This window comes from Myotis yumanensis, unplaced genomic scaffold (assembly GCF_028538775.1).
Source record: "Myotis yumanensis isolate MYYU_CA2020_CCGP unplaced genomic scaffold, mMyoYum1.0.hap1 SCAF_16, whole genome shotgun sequence".
Lineage (NCBI taxonomy): Eukaryota > Metazoa > Chordata > Mammalia > Chiroptera > Vespertilionidae > Myotis > Myotis yumanensis.
In genome coordinates, this window is record NW_027223767.1 from 12,470,138 (window position 1) to 12,487,618 (window position 17,481).

Sequence of the window (17,481 nt, forward strand, 5' to 3'; positions counted from 1 at the left end):
AAGCAAAAAATCGGCCGAGAGACGGCTCGTATCTCGAAAAACTCGTTAGTCAGGACACTCATAAGTCAAGGCCCCATTGTAATTGAAAAATTTAAAAATGATCTGAAAAATTTAAATTAATGCAAAATACCTATGATGAACAAATCCCAACATTTTAAATAAAAATGGGATTAGTATTTATTGATTTTTATTTTTGCCTCAGGCTCAAATATGGCTTAGCATGGTACTGTGCCAATCTTGTATTTATTTTAAATTTTTGTATTTTGTTCATAATGAAGTTTTGCGCTTACTTTTGAAAAAAATTGCATTAAAATGTTCTTTACCTTGATTACTGAATATCTGTGGCAGCCCTGAGTGATCACTGGCCACACCCTAATCCTGGCAATGCTCTAGCTCTCAGCCTTGTAGGATTTGCCTTCCTGAGCCTATTCTGGACCCCCTGCATTCTCTGCCCACTGGACAATGAGGCTTGACATTCAGAGCCAGTAAGCTATACTTCCATCCTGTGGCTCTCCTGGCGGAGAAGCGGAGGTTTCTACAGATGGCAGTCTCCCCTCCACATATTACAGCTCCCTATATGCGGCTCTGCTCAAGGGGTCCCCAGGCCCCTCCTTGATCTGCCCCTCATTTTCTAGGACACAGATGGCTTTGCCTTCTACAGTTCCCCCTCTGCTAGTCCCAGTTGCCCTCACTGTGGGGAAGGTCATGTTGATGATGTTGAAGCGACTCTGCAGCCTTGAGGAGATGACAGTCCGTCCACCCCCGGAAGGGCCCATGGCAGCCATCAGGAACATGTCCTAGAGAGCAAGACAAGATCAGACAGAGAGACATGTGAGAAGAGGGGATGAGAGGAGGCAAAGAAGTAGGGACGATGTGAAAGGAGCCAGGAGGACGAGAGGACACGGAGGGACCAATGGGAAGAGGGACAGGGACAGAATCAGCAGGAAGAGACATGGAGTAAGGGGGCAGGGAAAGGTAAAGCGAAGAAAGGGATTAGGGACATCGTTTTAGAATTATTAAAGTGACGTATTTGTTTTTATTTCGTCATTATAATGCATGTACCCAAATTAGGAAATAGAGGTAAGTTAAAAACCAACATTTAGTTATGTCTTCTAGACTTTTTTTCAGATATATATATATGCATATATATATATACATATGTATATATATATATATATACACATATGTGTATATATATATACACATATATATATACATATATATATACATATATATATACATATATATATATATATATATATATCAATCCATATGTGTGCATGTATATATTCTCAGAAACATCTGAATATGTTACTTATAGGTGAGTTTTTGGCCCTGAGTGCCAGGTAGATGACCACCCTGGAAATCAGGCTGGAATGGCTGCTGTCCCTTGACTCAGGAAAAAGAAACAAACAAGATGCCCAGAATCCCATGGGAGAAGAGCCAGGACTGAAGGGAGCTGCCCGGATCCTGGGTGGGGAGCAGAGAACTGATACCATGGGGGTGTTTACTACAACAATGGGAGACAGAGAAGGCCTGGAGAGGGGACTTGTAGACTCTGGGCACCTAGACCCGTGGTCAGCAAACTGCGGCTCGTGAGCCACATTCGGCCCTTTGGCCCCTTGAGTGTGGCTCTTCCACAAAATACCATGTGCGGGCGCGCACATACAGTGTGATTGAAACTTCGTGGCCCATATGCAGAAGTCGGTTTTCGGCCTGGGCGAGTCTACTTTGAAGAAGTACTGTTGATATTTGGCTCTGTTGACTAATGAATTTGCAGACCACTGACCTAGACAGTTCTGGGTGGCACAAGGTTGGCATGTAAGCATGGTATTAGAGGCCTGGAAAAGGAGTGGAAGTTAGAGGACAGTATCCTTTGGTCAGAGTCAATGAAGAGAGTTAATAATAGGAACTAATAATTTAGGAGCCAGTTATCTCAGTCCTGAGAAAGGCAGGATATTCCTGTAGAAAGGAACATAAGATTATGGTATTCTATCCTGACATCCCAGTGGAGGGGGGACTGGGCCTATCATGGGAGGAAACAGAGAACAAATACTGCAGATGCTTACTCGAATGTACTTGACGGTCTGCTTCAAACGATCATACCAGAAGCCATAGTCAATCCAGAGGCGAAGCAGTTCCAGGGGTGGCTGAGACCCAAACATGTCCTTAGCTGGCATATTTAGTTCATCCATAAAGGTGATCATGCTTTTGCCCCCAAATGGCACGTAGACACCCTTGGTTCGCTTCTCCACCCTGCTCTCAATGATGCTCTGTACATTATTGGATGTGGTCTGGTGAAAAGGGTACAGAATGAAGACTTAGGTCTTCCAAGAGAAATACGGGTTAGAGAGGAGTGTCAATCAAGTACTTGGATCCCAAAAGAGAGCAGAAGGCATAGAGAGAGAGTGGGAAGTGGGCAGCCTGGAACCTGTAACACACCTGTGCAGACATGTTGACAACGAGCACTGACCACTGGCTGGAGGGCAAGGACTGCAGAACACTCTGGGCAATGGAGGTCTTCCCAGTCCCCACGGGACCCACCAGCAGGACGGGATTCTGGTTGGTCACCAAGGTTCTCACCAAGTGGTTGTAGCGAACAGTGTCGACAGTAGGCACCATGATCTTATAGAAGGGGGAACTAGGAAGAAAAGTAATTGTGTCTCAAGGAACATTGGCCCACTACTTTCGAATTCTCCCTTCATTCTGCCTCCCTGTGTTTATCTTCCTCGGGCATCACTACTCTCTGATTGCCAACCCTGCCTCCTGTGGGGCCTGGGGATCAGACCTTCTCCTTAGGCTCCTGTCCCATTTCCCCTCCATCCCATTTTCGATACCCAAGAGTCATCTCTGCTCTGGGGTCCACTCTCTCCTTTCTATGGATCACTTTTGCTTCTATGCCCGGCTCTCTCACCACATCGCCCACCAACCGCAGCCCCAAGTTTGAACCACCCCCAAGTCTGAACCACCCTCAAGGCCTGCCTCTCACTTTAAAGGGTAGCGCCAACTCTTAGGGAGCTTTTCCTCAAATGATGTCCAACTCTTCATCTTGGGGTCCACAAAATACTCATACACTGTGTCCTGAAGAAGGAATGTGTGTCAGGTTACAAGCCTTCCTTGAGTTCCCCCTGCCCAGACAAAAATGCTCACAGACCACTGGTGAAAGAAAGAGAGCTGGGTTGGCAGGCTGAGACTCAAGAAGAGAGTGAGAATCGGGGATACAGGCGGGTTCTGGAAAAAGAGAACAGCTGGTTTGGGGGCCCTGACCTTATTAGGAAAAGAGCCCTCAATCTCTCGGAGGTAACTGTCAATCTTCTTGCGGCCTTCCTCATCCACAGAAGCACACACAGACCAGATCATGCTGAACACAAATGTCAACTCTACCATGTAGATATAGTTTTCACCATCAGCTGGGTTCACCTGGATGGAAAAAGAAAAGAGAAAATATCCTAAATCTATAAGAGATAGAGGGATCTACTTTGGCAAATCATCACAAAGGCTTAGAGTTTTCCTCCTTTCCTGGATCTGTTTGGGAAACTATATGGGTGTAGACAAACCTAAGTCTAAAATCTATATTATAAAAGGCCAGTGGGGAAACCAAGATGGCGGCATAGGTAAACACCTGAAATTGCTGCCTCGCACAACCACTTCAAAAATACAACTAAAAGACAAAACGGACATCATCCAGAACCACAGGAAGGCTGGCTGAGTGGAAATTCTACAACTAGAAGAAAAGAGAAAAGCACATTGAGACTCAGAGGAGGTGCGGAAGTAAAGTGCAGAGGTACGGAGGCGCACACAGAAAGGGCTGGCAACTGAGGACTCGGTTGTTTTCTTCAATCAGGAGGGAGACACACGCTCCCACTCTGAACTCCAGTTCCGGGCGAGTCTCTGGGGTACCCAGACTCATATGGGGAGAAACTGGACTGTCTGGCATCAGGCAGAACTCGAGGGCAGCTTTCTCTCAGAGGTGCTTGCAGCGATTACTGCGGGACACTGAGACCCTGGACCTCTTAGGGCAGGACTGAGGATCAGCCATAGCTGTTTGCTCCACCCTGTTGACTCCCTCAGACCCCGCCCCACCCAAGCTGTGGCAGAGGCTTTTGCATATGAATGACCTGGCCCTTTGCAATCTGAAAATTACCTAACAAACTGCAGCTGGGTCAGACAGACCCAGAACATCCAAAAGAAGGCCCAAGGCCCCACAGCAGCTTGCATTGCTTCACAGCTGGGCCTCATCTGGGCACCTCCAAACCCCCAAAAAGGAAGGGGAATCTGAAGATCTCTTCGTAGCTACTGCTGGGTAGCCTCAGGCAGAGGCTAAATTAGCACCTCCTTAGAGATCCAAGTGCCAGTGTACCCAGTGGTCAGAGTGGGACCATCCAGATTACAACTCCTCAGATCCATAAGGGACACACTCAGGGGGCAGATTCAGTGAGCACCAAAGCCCCACTGAAACAAGTCTTGCCCCAGAAGGGTGTCTCCAGCACAGAAGTTCTCCCACCATAGACATACCTGATTCTCACAGCCAATTGGCCTGGAGGTCAATTCCTCCCAGTGATACCAACTACAATCAAGGCTTAACTACAACAAGACTGTGCACACAGCCCACAAAGGGGTGCACCAAGAGTGTCCGCCTCAGGTAATTGGGGAGGCTGAGCCACTGGGCCCTATAGGACACCTAGCACAGAAAGCCACTCTATCAACACAGGGAAGCATAAAAAATGCGGAGACAAAGAAACAGGTCACAAATGACAGAAATGGAGGACAGCAAACTACTGGATATAGAGTTCAAAACCACATTTATAAGGTTTTCAAGAATTTTCTAGAAACCGCGGATAAATTTAGTGAGACCCTCAAGAAATCTAGTGAGACCCTCGAGGTTATGAAAAAGGACCAAATAGAAATTAGGCATACACTGACTGAAATAAAGAATATTATACAGAGATCCAACAGCAGACTAAAGGATCGCAAGAATCAAGTCAAAGATATGAAATACGAAGAAGTAAAAAAACACCCAACCAGAAAAGCAAAAAGAAAAAAGAATCCCAAAATATGAAGATAGTGTAAGGAGCCTCTGGGACAGCTTCAAGCGTACCAACATCAGAATTATAGGGGTGCCAGAAGATGAGAATGAGCAAGATATTGAAAATGTATTTGAAGAAATAATGACAGAAAACTTCCCCTACCTGGTGAAAGAAATAGACTTACAAGTCCAGGAAGTGCAGAGAACCTCAAACAAAAGGAATCCAAAGAGGACCACACCAAGACATCATCATTAAAATGCCAAGAGCAAAAAACAAAGAGAGAATCTTAAAAGCAGCAAAAGAAAAACAGTTAGTTACCTACAAGGGAGTACCCATAAGACTGTCAGCTGATTTCTCAACAGAAACTGCAGGCCAAAAGGGAGTGGCAAGAAATATTCAAAGTGATGAATAGCAAGAACCTACAACCAAGATTACTTTATCCAGCAAAGCTATCATTCAGAATTGAAGGTCAGATAAAGAGCTTCACAGATAAGAAAAAGCTAAAGGAGTTCACCACCACCAAACCAGTATTATATGAAATGCTGAAAGGTATTCTTTAAGAAGAAGAAGAAGAAGAAAAAGGTAAAGATACAAATTATGAACAACAAATATGCATCTATCAACAAATGAATCTATAAATCAAGTGAATAAAAAATTTGATGAACAGAATAAACTGGTGATTATAATAGAATCAGGGGCATAGAAAGGGAGTGGACTGACAATTCTTGGGGGGAAGGGGTGTGGGGGATGCAGGAAGAGACTGGACAAAAATCGTACACCTACGGATGAGGACAGTAGGGGGGAGGTGAGGGCAGAGGGTGGGGTGGGAACCGGGTGGAGGGGAGCTATAGGGGAAAAAAAGAGGAACAACTGTAATAATCTGAACAATAAAGATTTAATTTTTTTTTTTAAAGGCCAGTGGCCGTAACTCCTTAATGACCAAAGACCGGTCACCAGGAGGTGCATTGATGGGTCTTGCGGCATGGTGGGTCTGGGGTCCTGCGCGATTTCGCGCACTGGGCCTCTAGTATTTAAACAAACACGAAACTCCTGGTAGCTCAGAAGTGGCCCTGAGTCTCTTCTGCACTAAATTATAAAACACAGCAGCGGCCCAGCCACACCAGGTCTACCCTGATGGAGTGCCCACAGGTACTCAAGGAAACAGGTCCAGGGACGTTTGTGGTGACTTCTTTGTAATTACAAAAAATTGGACAGGACCTAACTGTGTACCAGGAGAGGAACAGAAAAGTAAATGTCGGGGACCCTTTCCCCCTCCCCACGTGGGAGTCCATTCTGTGGGACTCTTCCCCCTCCCCACGTGGGAGTCCATTCTGTGGGACTCTTCCCCCTCCCCACGTGGGAGTCCATTCTGTGGGACTCTTCCCCCTCCCCATGTGGGAGTCCATTCTGTGGGACTCTTCCCCCTCCCCACGTGGGAGTCAGTACTTGTTCTTCAATAAATCTCCACCTTTGCTCTACTAAAAAAAAAAAAAGAAAGAAAAGAAAAGAAAAATGTCATGTTCTACCATGGATTGGCATATAGCAGTTTAAAGTAATGAAATCAATCTACATGTCGCTGTACAGAAATCAAAAACATATTGTTGATTTAATGACCATATTACAAGTGTGGTATATAGCATGATGCATTTTTAAATGCCACATTTTTTATGGATACCTATGTGCTTTTATGTAAATGTGTATTTTTAAAGACCTGAAATGACACATACACACACACTAGTACAGTAGTTACTTTTGTGGAGACGGGAGTAGACCAGGACTGGGAGGGTAGAGGTGATCAAAAATAACTTTAGCTCTGTATGAAAAAATTGTAATTTTTAGGAAGAAAACTAGATTCAACTGTTACTTGTGTAATTAAAAATTAAAATTTAGCCCTAACCAGTTTGGCTCAGTGGATAGAGCATCGGCCTGCGGACTCAAGGGTCCCAGGTTCGATTCCAGTCAAGGGCATGTACCTTGGTTGCGGGCACATCCCCAGTGGGGAGTGTGCAGGAGGCAGCTGAATCGATGTTTCTCTCTCATCGATGTTTCTAACTCTCTATCCCTCTCCCTTCCTCTCTGTAAAAAATCAATAAAATAAATTTTTTTTAAAAAAAATTTAAATTTAAAATGCACCAACTTAATAGCAGAAATAGTATATTTAGAGCTCATGCTCTCAATCCCCAACCCAAAGGGCAGGTGCAGAGGCTGTTCTTTGATAGGGTGTACGGTGCCTGTGGGCTGTGCAAACTCCCCTGAACTCCTTGGGGGAAATGGTCAACAGAGCTAACCTGGCATTCGTATGTGTAATCTCTAACCGACTGTAAAACAGCCACAGACCCATGGGTGGGGAGCTCTTGAGGATGGGTTCTAAATTGAATGCCTAACACTGCCCCCCAGTGTGGCTCAATTATTTTTGTTTGTTTGTTTTATTTTTAAAAAAATTATTGTTGAGAGTTACACATGTCCCCTTTTTTTGTGGCTCAGTTATTGAGCGTCGACCCATGAACCAAGAGTTCACCGGTTCAATTTCCGGTCAAAGCACATGCTCCGGTTGTGGGCTCAATCCCTGGTAGCAGGCATCCAAGAGGCAGCCGATCAATGTTTCTCTCTCATCAATGTTTCTTTCTATATATTCCTCTCCCTTCCTCTCTCTCTAAAAATCAATAAAAACATGTTATAAAAATAAAATAAAATACCTAACACTGCAAGTCATGTGACATACAGGATATTGTCCAACCCAAAATATCGGTCTTTAGAATAATCTTCAACCCCCAAAATACGGGCGGGAAATTGTGTTGCGACTCTCTTGTCTACCTGGTCCATCTAGAATCCTTAGTCTGCCTTCCGTCTCACCTCAACATGCAGCACATCTCCCCAGACTCTTCTTGGGGTCCCTGCTACACTGCAGGGTCTGCACGCAAACACGACCCGCCCTTCCTTGCCCAGGGGGACTGACTGTGTGTCTGTGTTTTTGTGAAGGCCATTCCCTTCACCTAGAATGCCCTCCTCGCTCCCCGCTCTGCTTAGCCCCATCCCCGGCCAGTCCTCCTCAGCTCCTGGGAGCCAATGATATTATGTTACTATCCTTTTCCTATATGTTACCTTGAGTTCATCCACATAGGTTTTTTTTTTTTTAATCTAGTTTTTAAGTTACATTAATTGTATCAGGAATGACATATACTGTTACAGATCTTAATTGTTATATAACTTTATATTATCAGTTTAATTATCTGACAATGTCTTTAAAAACAATACAAACCATTTCTGGGCAGTGATTTAATCTCCCCAGAAAATATAATTTTGGTCCTTACTCCATAATTCTAAACCGAACAAAATTTTTTCTTATGTATCAATCTGGAAATTTCTAAAACCCCTCATCAGATTAAGTTGGGGACTGCTTCCAGCAGAAACAGTATCCCAAGACTTAATATTTATTTTTTGAAAGGATAGAGAAATGAGGAACCACATGAACTACCCTCAGTTCCCAAAATATAAGGAGGAAATTACAGTGAGACCCGTCGTGTACAATATCCAACTTAAAGATCTTAGTTTGGCCTTCCAGTGCGTATGTGTACACACACACACACACACACACACACACACACAATCACGTGTGCTCACACCCCTCACTGCGTCCAGGGTGGGTGTATCCTTCCCTTGAAGTCTCTGTTCCACTCAAACCAGGGGTTCAAATTCTCAGACACACTCTTTCCCTGCAGTGACCCAGGAAGTCCTCAGCCTGCCCTGCCTGGCCTGCTCTGGTCCCCTTACCCCATTCTCCGGCGTGGCCAGGGCCGAGTACAACTTGCAGAGGGAGATGATTCCACTGTATTCGGGTAGAGGCACCACTTCATTGCAATTATCCTTCTTGAAGGCTAGAATCTTGTTGATAAATTTTTCGAACATCCGTTGAAGGGGCTCGATCTCAGCCTGGAGTTGAATGAAAGGGGCTCTTTATTCATTCTTATGTCCCATAGGCCATGCTGGTTACCTTCCCTCTCCTCGATTCCCCTCCTACCTTTGGCCTCTTCTCTAGCCATGACTGCACGTAGGGCTTCCAGCCCAGATCAGCATAGTCAGTGTACACCATCCCACAGCGAGACACGGTGGCTGGAGAGGCCACTGCCAAGTTCTCCACTTCAAACAGGAGAGACACCTAAGGATATACTTCGTCACAGGCTTGTCTTTCGCTCCTCCCCACCCAGAACTCTGAGGCCCTGAGATGACTCAATCAAGTACCAATCGTGGTAGGATGAATAAAGAGCTAAGGTTTACAAATGATTTGCTTGCTAAAAGAAATTGGGCTTATTCAAGGTTATTGTTATAAAAAACCACTCTCTCGCTCACATTGTTTGAGTGGGTGGAAAAGGGTGGGCTTTACAGCCCAGGCATTCATCGTCCCAGGCGGGCAGTGAAGGTCCTCCCGCTACGTCCGTGGAAATGAACACGAGGAGGGCTGCTCAGTCCCCGGTGCGTCCTAGCGCACAGGTTCTTTTCCACACGGTGGCTCTCCACAGCCATGGTGGACAGGCATTTTTTCTTCAGTCACAGTTCCTCAGCTCTCTCCTATAGAACTTCCTCTTCTCTTAGGACCCCCTGCTCTTCCCCTTAGCCCAACCTCGTGCCTCCAGCCTCCACTTCTACGGGGTCTCAGTCGGGCCCCTGTACCTGCTCGGGCATCGAGATGCGCTCGCCGTTGATGAGGGTCAGCACTTTGTTGTCATCCATGACGGAGTTCATGCTCTCGATCCACAGCGTGTCCACAGGCCCATCGAAAAGGATCCACTTCTCATCCGGCTTCTCATCTTGATAGAAGGTGGTTAATAAGGAAACCGGAGCTTCCCCCCAAGGGCCCGCCACACGTCCCCTCACGGAGGCAAGCCGATGCCTCCTTGCACCTCAGCATTCCCCAAGCACTTTTCTCCCAAACGGAGCTCTCTATCCCCAAAATGTCCACCCCGCTGGGAAATGTGGGCATCTGTCCTCCCAACCCCATGATCCTTTGGGTACCTGAACACGCCATCCGCATGACACTGGATAGGATGCCATCTGTCCATTCATTAGAGTTCAGGTCATATTCCCCGTACAGCTCTCCTAGGGACAACGCCTTAGGGTTCAAAGGGAACTCCTAAAAATGACACAGGAAAGAGTTTTGAGCTGCTGGCAGATGCAAATCCTGAGATCTCCCTTTATACCCAGGGATCTGTATTTGCCCCTTCTCTCTCTTACCTCTCCCAGGCCTCCTTGGACCCAGGCACTGCCTCCCGCCTGGCCTGCCCTCCCTGACCCAGTGCAGCCTTCCCCCAGCCTCCACTGTCTTCCTGCTGCTCAAGTCTCTGCCAGTGGCTTCGCAGTCCCAGCCCTTACCCTGACAATGTTGAAGTTGGGGTCTCCAGCACGGCACAGGGAGGACAAGGAGGACTGAAGGATTCGCCATGAGGCAGTCTTGCCGCTGCCCGTACAGCCCACGATCATGGTGGAGTGGCGGGAGTTCTTGGTTTCATACAATTGGGTGACCTTGGTGAGGGTGAATGGTGTGACCTGCAGGCCCATATCTCGAATCTCACGTTCAATGGTCTCCCGCAGCTGAGAGAAGGGGGAACACCAGAAGTAGAAAACAAGGAAGAGGACTGCAAAGGACTTTCAAATCTCGCCAACACCTTGGAGGATAATGTTCAAACTATAAAAAATGGCACCAAGACCCTTTGCACTCTGGCAATTGCTCATTCCTGGGAAGCTGACCAATTGCAGACTTAAGAGACTGGGCTCTGAAGTCAGCTGGCCTGGGTCCCCAGTTTTCAGCTTATGTGAACCTAAGTCACTTCTCTGAGTCTCTGTATCTGTTAAATAGAAGTAATGGTGATGCTTTTCTCATAAGGTTGTTGTATTGGATAAAATAGTCAACATAAAACACAATGTCTGCCCTGGCCGGTGTTGATCAGTGGTTAGAGCGCCAAAAGGTCTATGGGTTTGATTCCTGATCAAGGGCACATACCTGGGTTTCAGGTTCGATCCCCAGTCCTGGTTGGGGTGTGTATGGGAGGAAACCAATCAATGTGTGTCTCTCACACAAATGTTCCTCTCCACCCCCCTCCCTTTCTTCCCTCCTCCCATCCACACTCTCTAAAAATCAATGGGAAAAAATAATCTCAGGTGTAGATTTAAAACACACACACACAGTGTCTGACATGTGCTGTATACGCTTTTTTCTAATATTATTCAACAAATATTTATTAAGCCTCTACAGCACGTGCCAAGCAGCGTGTTGGGAGCTGAGAACAAGTAGAGTTCGTCCTACTGCAGAGCTCAGTCTGGTGGGAGAACCAGACATTAAACAAATCATCAGCTAAGTCAAAAATGCTTACATTCCTGGCTGGTGTGGCTCAGCTGGTTGGGCATCATCCCATGCACCAAAAGGTTGCGGGTTCAATCCCTGGTCAAAGGCACATGCCTGGGTTGCAGGCTTGATCCCTGGTAGGTGGCTTGCAGGAGGCAGCCAATTAATGCTTGCTCTCACATTGATATTTCTCTCTCTCTCTCTCTCTCTCTCTCTCTCTCTCTCTCTCTCCCTCTCCCTCTCCCTCTCCCTTTCTCTCTAAGGTCAATTAAAATAATAATTTTGTTAAATGCTTATAGAACTATGACTATATGGATCAGTCCCAGAATAGTGTGACATTTAAAAACATACAGCCAATGCAACCAAATAATTTCAAATAGATGCAAGATCTCTATTTGAATCTCTCAAATACCACTCAGAGGCCTCATTACTACCTCCTTCCGCTATCTGAGAATTAATTTTATTAGTATGTTTGCATATTGTATAAATATAGATGTGAATAAAACCAACTTCATTTTTGTATCCCAGAGTTTTCATGCTGTGATCTGTGATGAACCGTAATGTCTTTAGCAAGGCAAAGCAAAGCCCCTAGTTGATGTTATCTGTGTTCCTTAAAATGTAGCCATAAATATTTTTGTTAGTAATGGCTGGAATGGCATGACAACCAAGATAAATAGCAAACTGGTGATAGTATTGATTATAAACAGTAATCTATCACAACACTACCGGGAGGCATGGCCCCTGGCACATACTGCATTCTTTGTCTTATCATTAGTACCAGAGTTAGACTATAAAAAAAAGTGCTGTAACAGGAGTCTGTTAGTGGAGAATAATTTAAGCAGAACTGCTGAGTCATCTTTCTGCTCTGACCCCACATTCCTCTAAGTAAATTACCCTATAATGAATTCTGTTATATTCTATGGAGTTGCCTGTTTTGTTTGTCAATCTTAAGATGCCTTCGTGTAGTGGCCATTACACCTTTGCTCCACTGTCAGATACATGTGTTCATGTTTAGCATCATGCCACAAGTTTAGGATGTCATTTTTTAAAAATTAATTTTAAAATATTTTTGCCCTGGGCAGGTGGCTCAGTGGATTGCACCACTGTCCCATACATCAAAGGGTTGCAGGTTTGATCCCTGGTCAGGGCATGCACATATGGGAGCAACCAATTGATATTCCTCTCTCACATCAATGTTTCTTTCTCTTCCTCTTCCTCTCAATCCCTTCCTCTCCCTCTAAAATCTATAATTAAAATATTTTTTCGTCCTGACCGGTTGCTCACTGGTCAGAGCAGCAGCGTACAGACCAAAATGTCTTGAGTTCGATTTCCAGTCAAGGGCATGTACCTGGGTTGCAGGTTCAATCGGGCCCTGGTCAGGACTCGTGTGGGAGGCAATCAATCACTGTGTCTCTTTCACATGGATGTTTCTCTCTCTCCCTCCCTCCCTCCCTTCCACTCTCTCTCTCTAAAAAAAAAAAAAAAAAGAAAAAAAAATCAATGGAAAAAATATCCTTGGGTGAGGATTAAACAACAACAAAAAATTCTAATTTCTTCTTTGACACATGAATTATTTAGAATGCTATTGCCTACTTTTCAAACATTTGGGCTTTTAAAATTATATTTTGTTATTGATCCCTAGTTTAATTCTATTGCGGTCAGAGATCGTGCTCTGTATAATTTTCAATCATTTGAAATTTATGAGACCTATGCTTAATAAACTAGCACAAGGTCAATATTGGTAAATGTTCCATGCACACTTGAAAATAGTATGTAACTACAATTGTTGCATACAATGTTCTGTATGTGTCAAGTGAAATCTGTTAAAAGCATTCCAATCTGTATCATTATGGATTTTTTAAATTAAATCTTTATTGTTCAGATTATTACAGTTGTTCCTCTTTTTTCCCCCTATAGCTCTCCTCCACCCGGTTCCCACCCCACCCTCCGCCCTCACCCCCATGATTTTTGTCTAGTCTCTTCCTCCACCCCCCACATCCCTTTATCCCCGAGAATTGTCAGTCCACTCCCTTTCTATGCCCCTGATTCTATTATATTCACCAGTTTATTCTGTTCATCAGATTTTTTGTTCACTTGATTTTTAGATTCACTTGTTGATAGATGTGTATTTGTTGTTCATAATTTCTATCTTTACCTTTTTCTTCTTCTTCCTCTTCTTAAAGGATACCTTTCAGCATTTCATATAACATTGGTTTGGTGGTGATGAACTCCTTTAGCTTTTCCTTATCTGTGAAGCTCTTTATCTGACCTTCAATTCTGAATGATAGCTTTGCTGGATAAAGTAATCTTGGTTGTAGGTTCTTGGCATTCATCACTTTGAATATTTCTTGCCATTCCCTTCTGGCCTGCAGTTTCTGTTGAGAAATCAGCTGACAGTCTTATGGGTACTCCCTTGTAGGTAACTGACTGTCTTTCTCTTGCTGCTTTTAAGATTCTCTCTTTGTTTTTTGCTCTTGGCATTTTAATTATGATGTGTCTTGGTGTGGTCCTCTTTGGATTCCTTTTGTTTGGGGTTCTCTGCGCTTCCTGGACTTATAAGTCTATTTCTTTCACCAGGTAGGGGAAGTTTTCTGTCATTATTTCTTCAAATACATTTTCAATATCTTGCTCTCTCTTTTCTTCTGGCACCCCTATAATTCGAATGTTGGTACGCTTGAAGCTGTCCCAGAGGCTCCTTACACTATCTTCATATTTGGGATTCTTTTTTCATTTTGCTTTTCTGGTTGGGTGTTTTTTGCTTCTTCGTATTTCCAATCTTTGACTTGATTCTTGCGATCCTCTAGTCTGCTGTTGGAACTCTGCATAATATCCTTTATTTCAGTCAGTGTATGCTTAATTTCTAGTTGGTCCTTTTTCATAACCTCGAGGGTCTCACCAGTCTTTTCAAGGGTCTTACTAAATTTATCGGCGGTTTCTAGAAAGTTCTTGAAAAACCTTGAAAGTGTGGTTTTGAACTCTATATCCAGTCGTTTGCTTTCCTCCATTTCTGTCATTTGTGACCTGTTTCTTTGTCTCCGCATTTTGGCTGCTTCCCTGTGTTGGTAGAGTGGCTTTGTGTGCTAGGTGTTCTATAGGGCCCAGTGGCTCAGCCTCCCCAATTACCTCAGGTGGACACTCTTGGTGCACCCCTTTGTGGGCTTTGTGCACAGTCTTGTTGTAGTTAAGCCTTGATTGTTGAAGGTATCAATGGGAGGAATTGACCTCCAGGCCAATTGGCTGTGAGAATCAGCTGTGTCTGCAGTGGGAGAACTTCTGTGCTGAAGACACCCTTATGAGGCAAGACTTGCTTCAGTGGGGCTTTGGTGCTCACTGAGTCTGCCCCCTGAGTGTGTCCCTTATGGATCTGAGGAGTTTTAATCTGGATGGTCCCACTCTGACCACTGGGTACATTGGCTCTTGGATCTAAGGAGGTGCTAATTTAGCCTCTGCCTGAGGCTACCCAGCAGTAGCTACGAAGAGATCTGCAGATTCCCCTTCCTTGTTTGGGGTTTGGAGGTGCCCAGATGAGGCCCAGCTGTGAAGCAATGCAAGCTGCTGGAGGACCTTGGGCCTTCTCTTGGAAATGCTGGGTCTGTCTTGCCCAGCTGCAGTTTGTTAGGTAATTTTCAGATTGCTAAGGGCCAGGGCATTCATATGCAAAGCCTCTGACACAGCTTGGGTGGGGTGGGGTCTCAGGGAGTCAACAGGGTGGAGCAAGCAGCTATGGCTGATCCTCAGTCCTGCCCTAAGAGGTCCAGGGTCTCAGTGTCCCGCAGTAATCGCTGCAAGCACCTCTGAGAGAAAGCTGCCCTCGAGTTCCGCCTGATGCCAGACAGTCCAGTTTCTCCCCATATGAGTCTGGGTACCCCAGAGACTCGCCCGGAACTGGAGTTCAGAGTGGGAGCGTGTGTCTCCCTCCTGATTGAAAAAAACAACCGCGTCCTCAGTTCCCAGCCCTTTCTGTGTGCGCCTCCATACCTCTGCACTTTACTTCCGCACCTCCTCTGAGTCTCAGTATGCTTTTCTCTTTTCTTCTAGTTGTAGAATTTCCACTCAGCCAGCCTTCCTGTGGTTCTGGATGATGACCGTTTTGTCTTTTAGTTGTATTTTTGAATTTGTTGTGGGAGGCAGCAATTTCTGGTGTTTACCTATCCTGCCATCTTGGTTTCTCTTTCTTTATGGATTTTTTTATCTCTTTGCTTTATCAATTTCTGAGAGAAGTATATCAAGATTTCTCACAAGGGTTGTGGTTTTATATATTTCTCCTTTTAGTTGTGGATCTTGTTTTATGTATCTTGTGGCTTTATTATTAAGTACATGCAAATTTAGAATTGTTATATCTTTTGGGACATGGACCCTTTTATCGTTATGAAATTAGAAAGTCATCTTTGCCTGATACCAGTAGAGTTATGATTGTGATCAGAAAATGTTTTAAATAAATTCTTTTGAAGTTTTTGAGGCAGATTTATGACCTTTACATGGTCAACCTTCCTAAATATTCTATGTATGCTTGAAAAAATGGTTATTCTTCAATTATTGAATGCAGCTGCTACAGGTGTTTACTAAATCAAGATTATGTTGTTCAAATCTTCTATATTCTAATTGAATTTTCTTTTTTTTCTAACTGATTTTTCATCGGCTTGGTCTGTTACTTACTGAAAGATGTTTTTTGTTTGTTTGTATTTGAAACATCAATGATGAGTGAGAATCATTGATCGGCTGCTTCCTGCCTGCCCCACACCGGGGATCAAGCCCTCAACCCAGGCATATGCCCTGAGTGGGAATCGAACTGTGACCTCTTGGTTCATAGGTCAAAGCTCAACCACTGAGCCATGCTGCCCAGGCTAAAAGATGTTAAGATACAGTGCTACGCCCTGACTGGTTTGGCTCAGTGGATAGAGCGTCAGCCTGCGGACTGAAGGGTCCCGGGTTCGATTCCGGTCAGGGGCATGTACCTTGGTTGCAGGCACATCCCCAGTAGGAGGTGTGCAGGAGGCAGCTGATAGATGTTTCTCTCTCATCTATGTTTCTGGCTCTCTATCCCTCTCCCTTCCTCTCTGTAAAAAATCAATAAAATATAAAAAATAATAAAAAAAAAGATACAGTGCTAGATTTATCTCTTTCTCTTTGTAATTCCCGCAAAATTTTGCTGTTTATTTTGAGACTATATTATTAAGTGCCTCTAAATTTAGAACTGTTTTATCTTCCTGATAAATTGGACCTTTCATTATTAAGTGACCCCCTATATTTCTAGTAATGCTTTTTGCCTTAAAATCTATGTTGCCTGATATTTCTACCTCAGTCTTCTTTTGATTAGTATTTCCCTGATATGTCTTTTTCTATTCTTTGACCCTCAACCCTTTGTCTTTATGTTTTAAAGATTAATATGACACCCTGACCGGTTTGGCTCAGTGGATAGAGTGTTGGCCTGCAGACTCAAGGGTCCCAGGTTTGATTCCGGTCAAGGGCATGTACCTTGGTTGCGGGCACATCCCCAGTGGGGAGTGTGCAGGAGGCAGCTGATCGATGTTTCTCTCTCATCAATGTTTCTGACTCTCTATCCCTCTCCCTTCCTCTCTGTAAAAAATCAATAAAATATATTTTAAAAAAAGATTAATATGACATTGTCTACTATTCAATGTATGACTATTTTCCCTTTCCTGGACAACGTTTTGTTTTCTCTAGAGCAGTGATGGCGAACCTTTTGAGCTCGGAGTGTCAGCATTTTGAAAAACCCTACTTAACTCTGGTGCCGTGTCACATATAGAAATTTTTTGATCTTTTCAACCATAGTAAAACAAAGATTTATATTTTTGATATTTATTTTATATATTTAAATGCCATTTAACAAAGAAAAATAAACCAAAAAAATGAGTTCACATGTCACCTCTGACACGCGTGTCATAGGTTCGCCATCACTGACCTAGAGGTTAATCACTGCTGTATTTTGTCTGCTTCATTTTTAATATACTAATCTCTAATTCAACTTCAAACTCTGTCGGTTAACTAAATCTCTCAAAACATTTCATCACATTAGGCATGAATTTCTTCCTTCAGGAGTCCTCCTGAAGCATTCCGATTCACTCCGATCTAGACTGGCTTCTCTGTCAGCGGCCA

The 17,481-nt window shown here is 44.3% G+C and overlaps 1 protein-coding gene across 2 annotated transcripts in view; it reads right to left on the bottom strand.

Annotated features, from left to right (window-relative positions):
* DNAH2 (dynein axonemal heavy chain 2) overlaps window positions 1–17,481 on the bottom strand; it is a 109,258-nt gene that overhangs the window by 37,417 nt on the left and 54,360 nt on the right. For both annotated transcript variants that reach the window (XM_070393625.1, XM_070393624.1), the window contains 10 exons: window positions 10,395–10,613; window positions 10,038–10,155; window positions 9,696–9,832; window positions 9,046–9,183; window positions 8,799–8,957; window positions 3,268–3,420; window positions 2,990–3,081; window positions 2,443–2,641; window positions 2,070–2,294; window positions 693–797 (listed from right to left, as the gene is read on the bottom strand). In XM_070393625.1, the coding sequence (XP_070249726.1) occupies window positions 693–797; window positions 2,070–2,294; window positions 2,443–2,641; window positions 2,990–3,081; window positions 3,268–3,420; window positions 8,799–8,957; window positions 9,046–9,183; window positions 9,696–9,832; window positions 10,038–10,155; window positions 10,395–10,613 (1,545 nt within the window). The remainder of the gene's footprint in view (window positions 1–692; window positions 798–2,069; window positions 2,295–2,442; window positions 2,642–2,989; window positions 3,082–3,267; window positions 3,421–8,798; window positions 8,958–9,045; window positions 9,184–9,695; window positions 9,833–10,037; window positions 10,156–10,394; window positions 10,614–17,481) is intronic.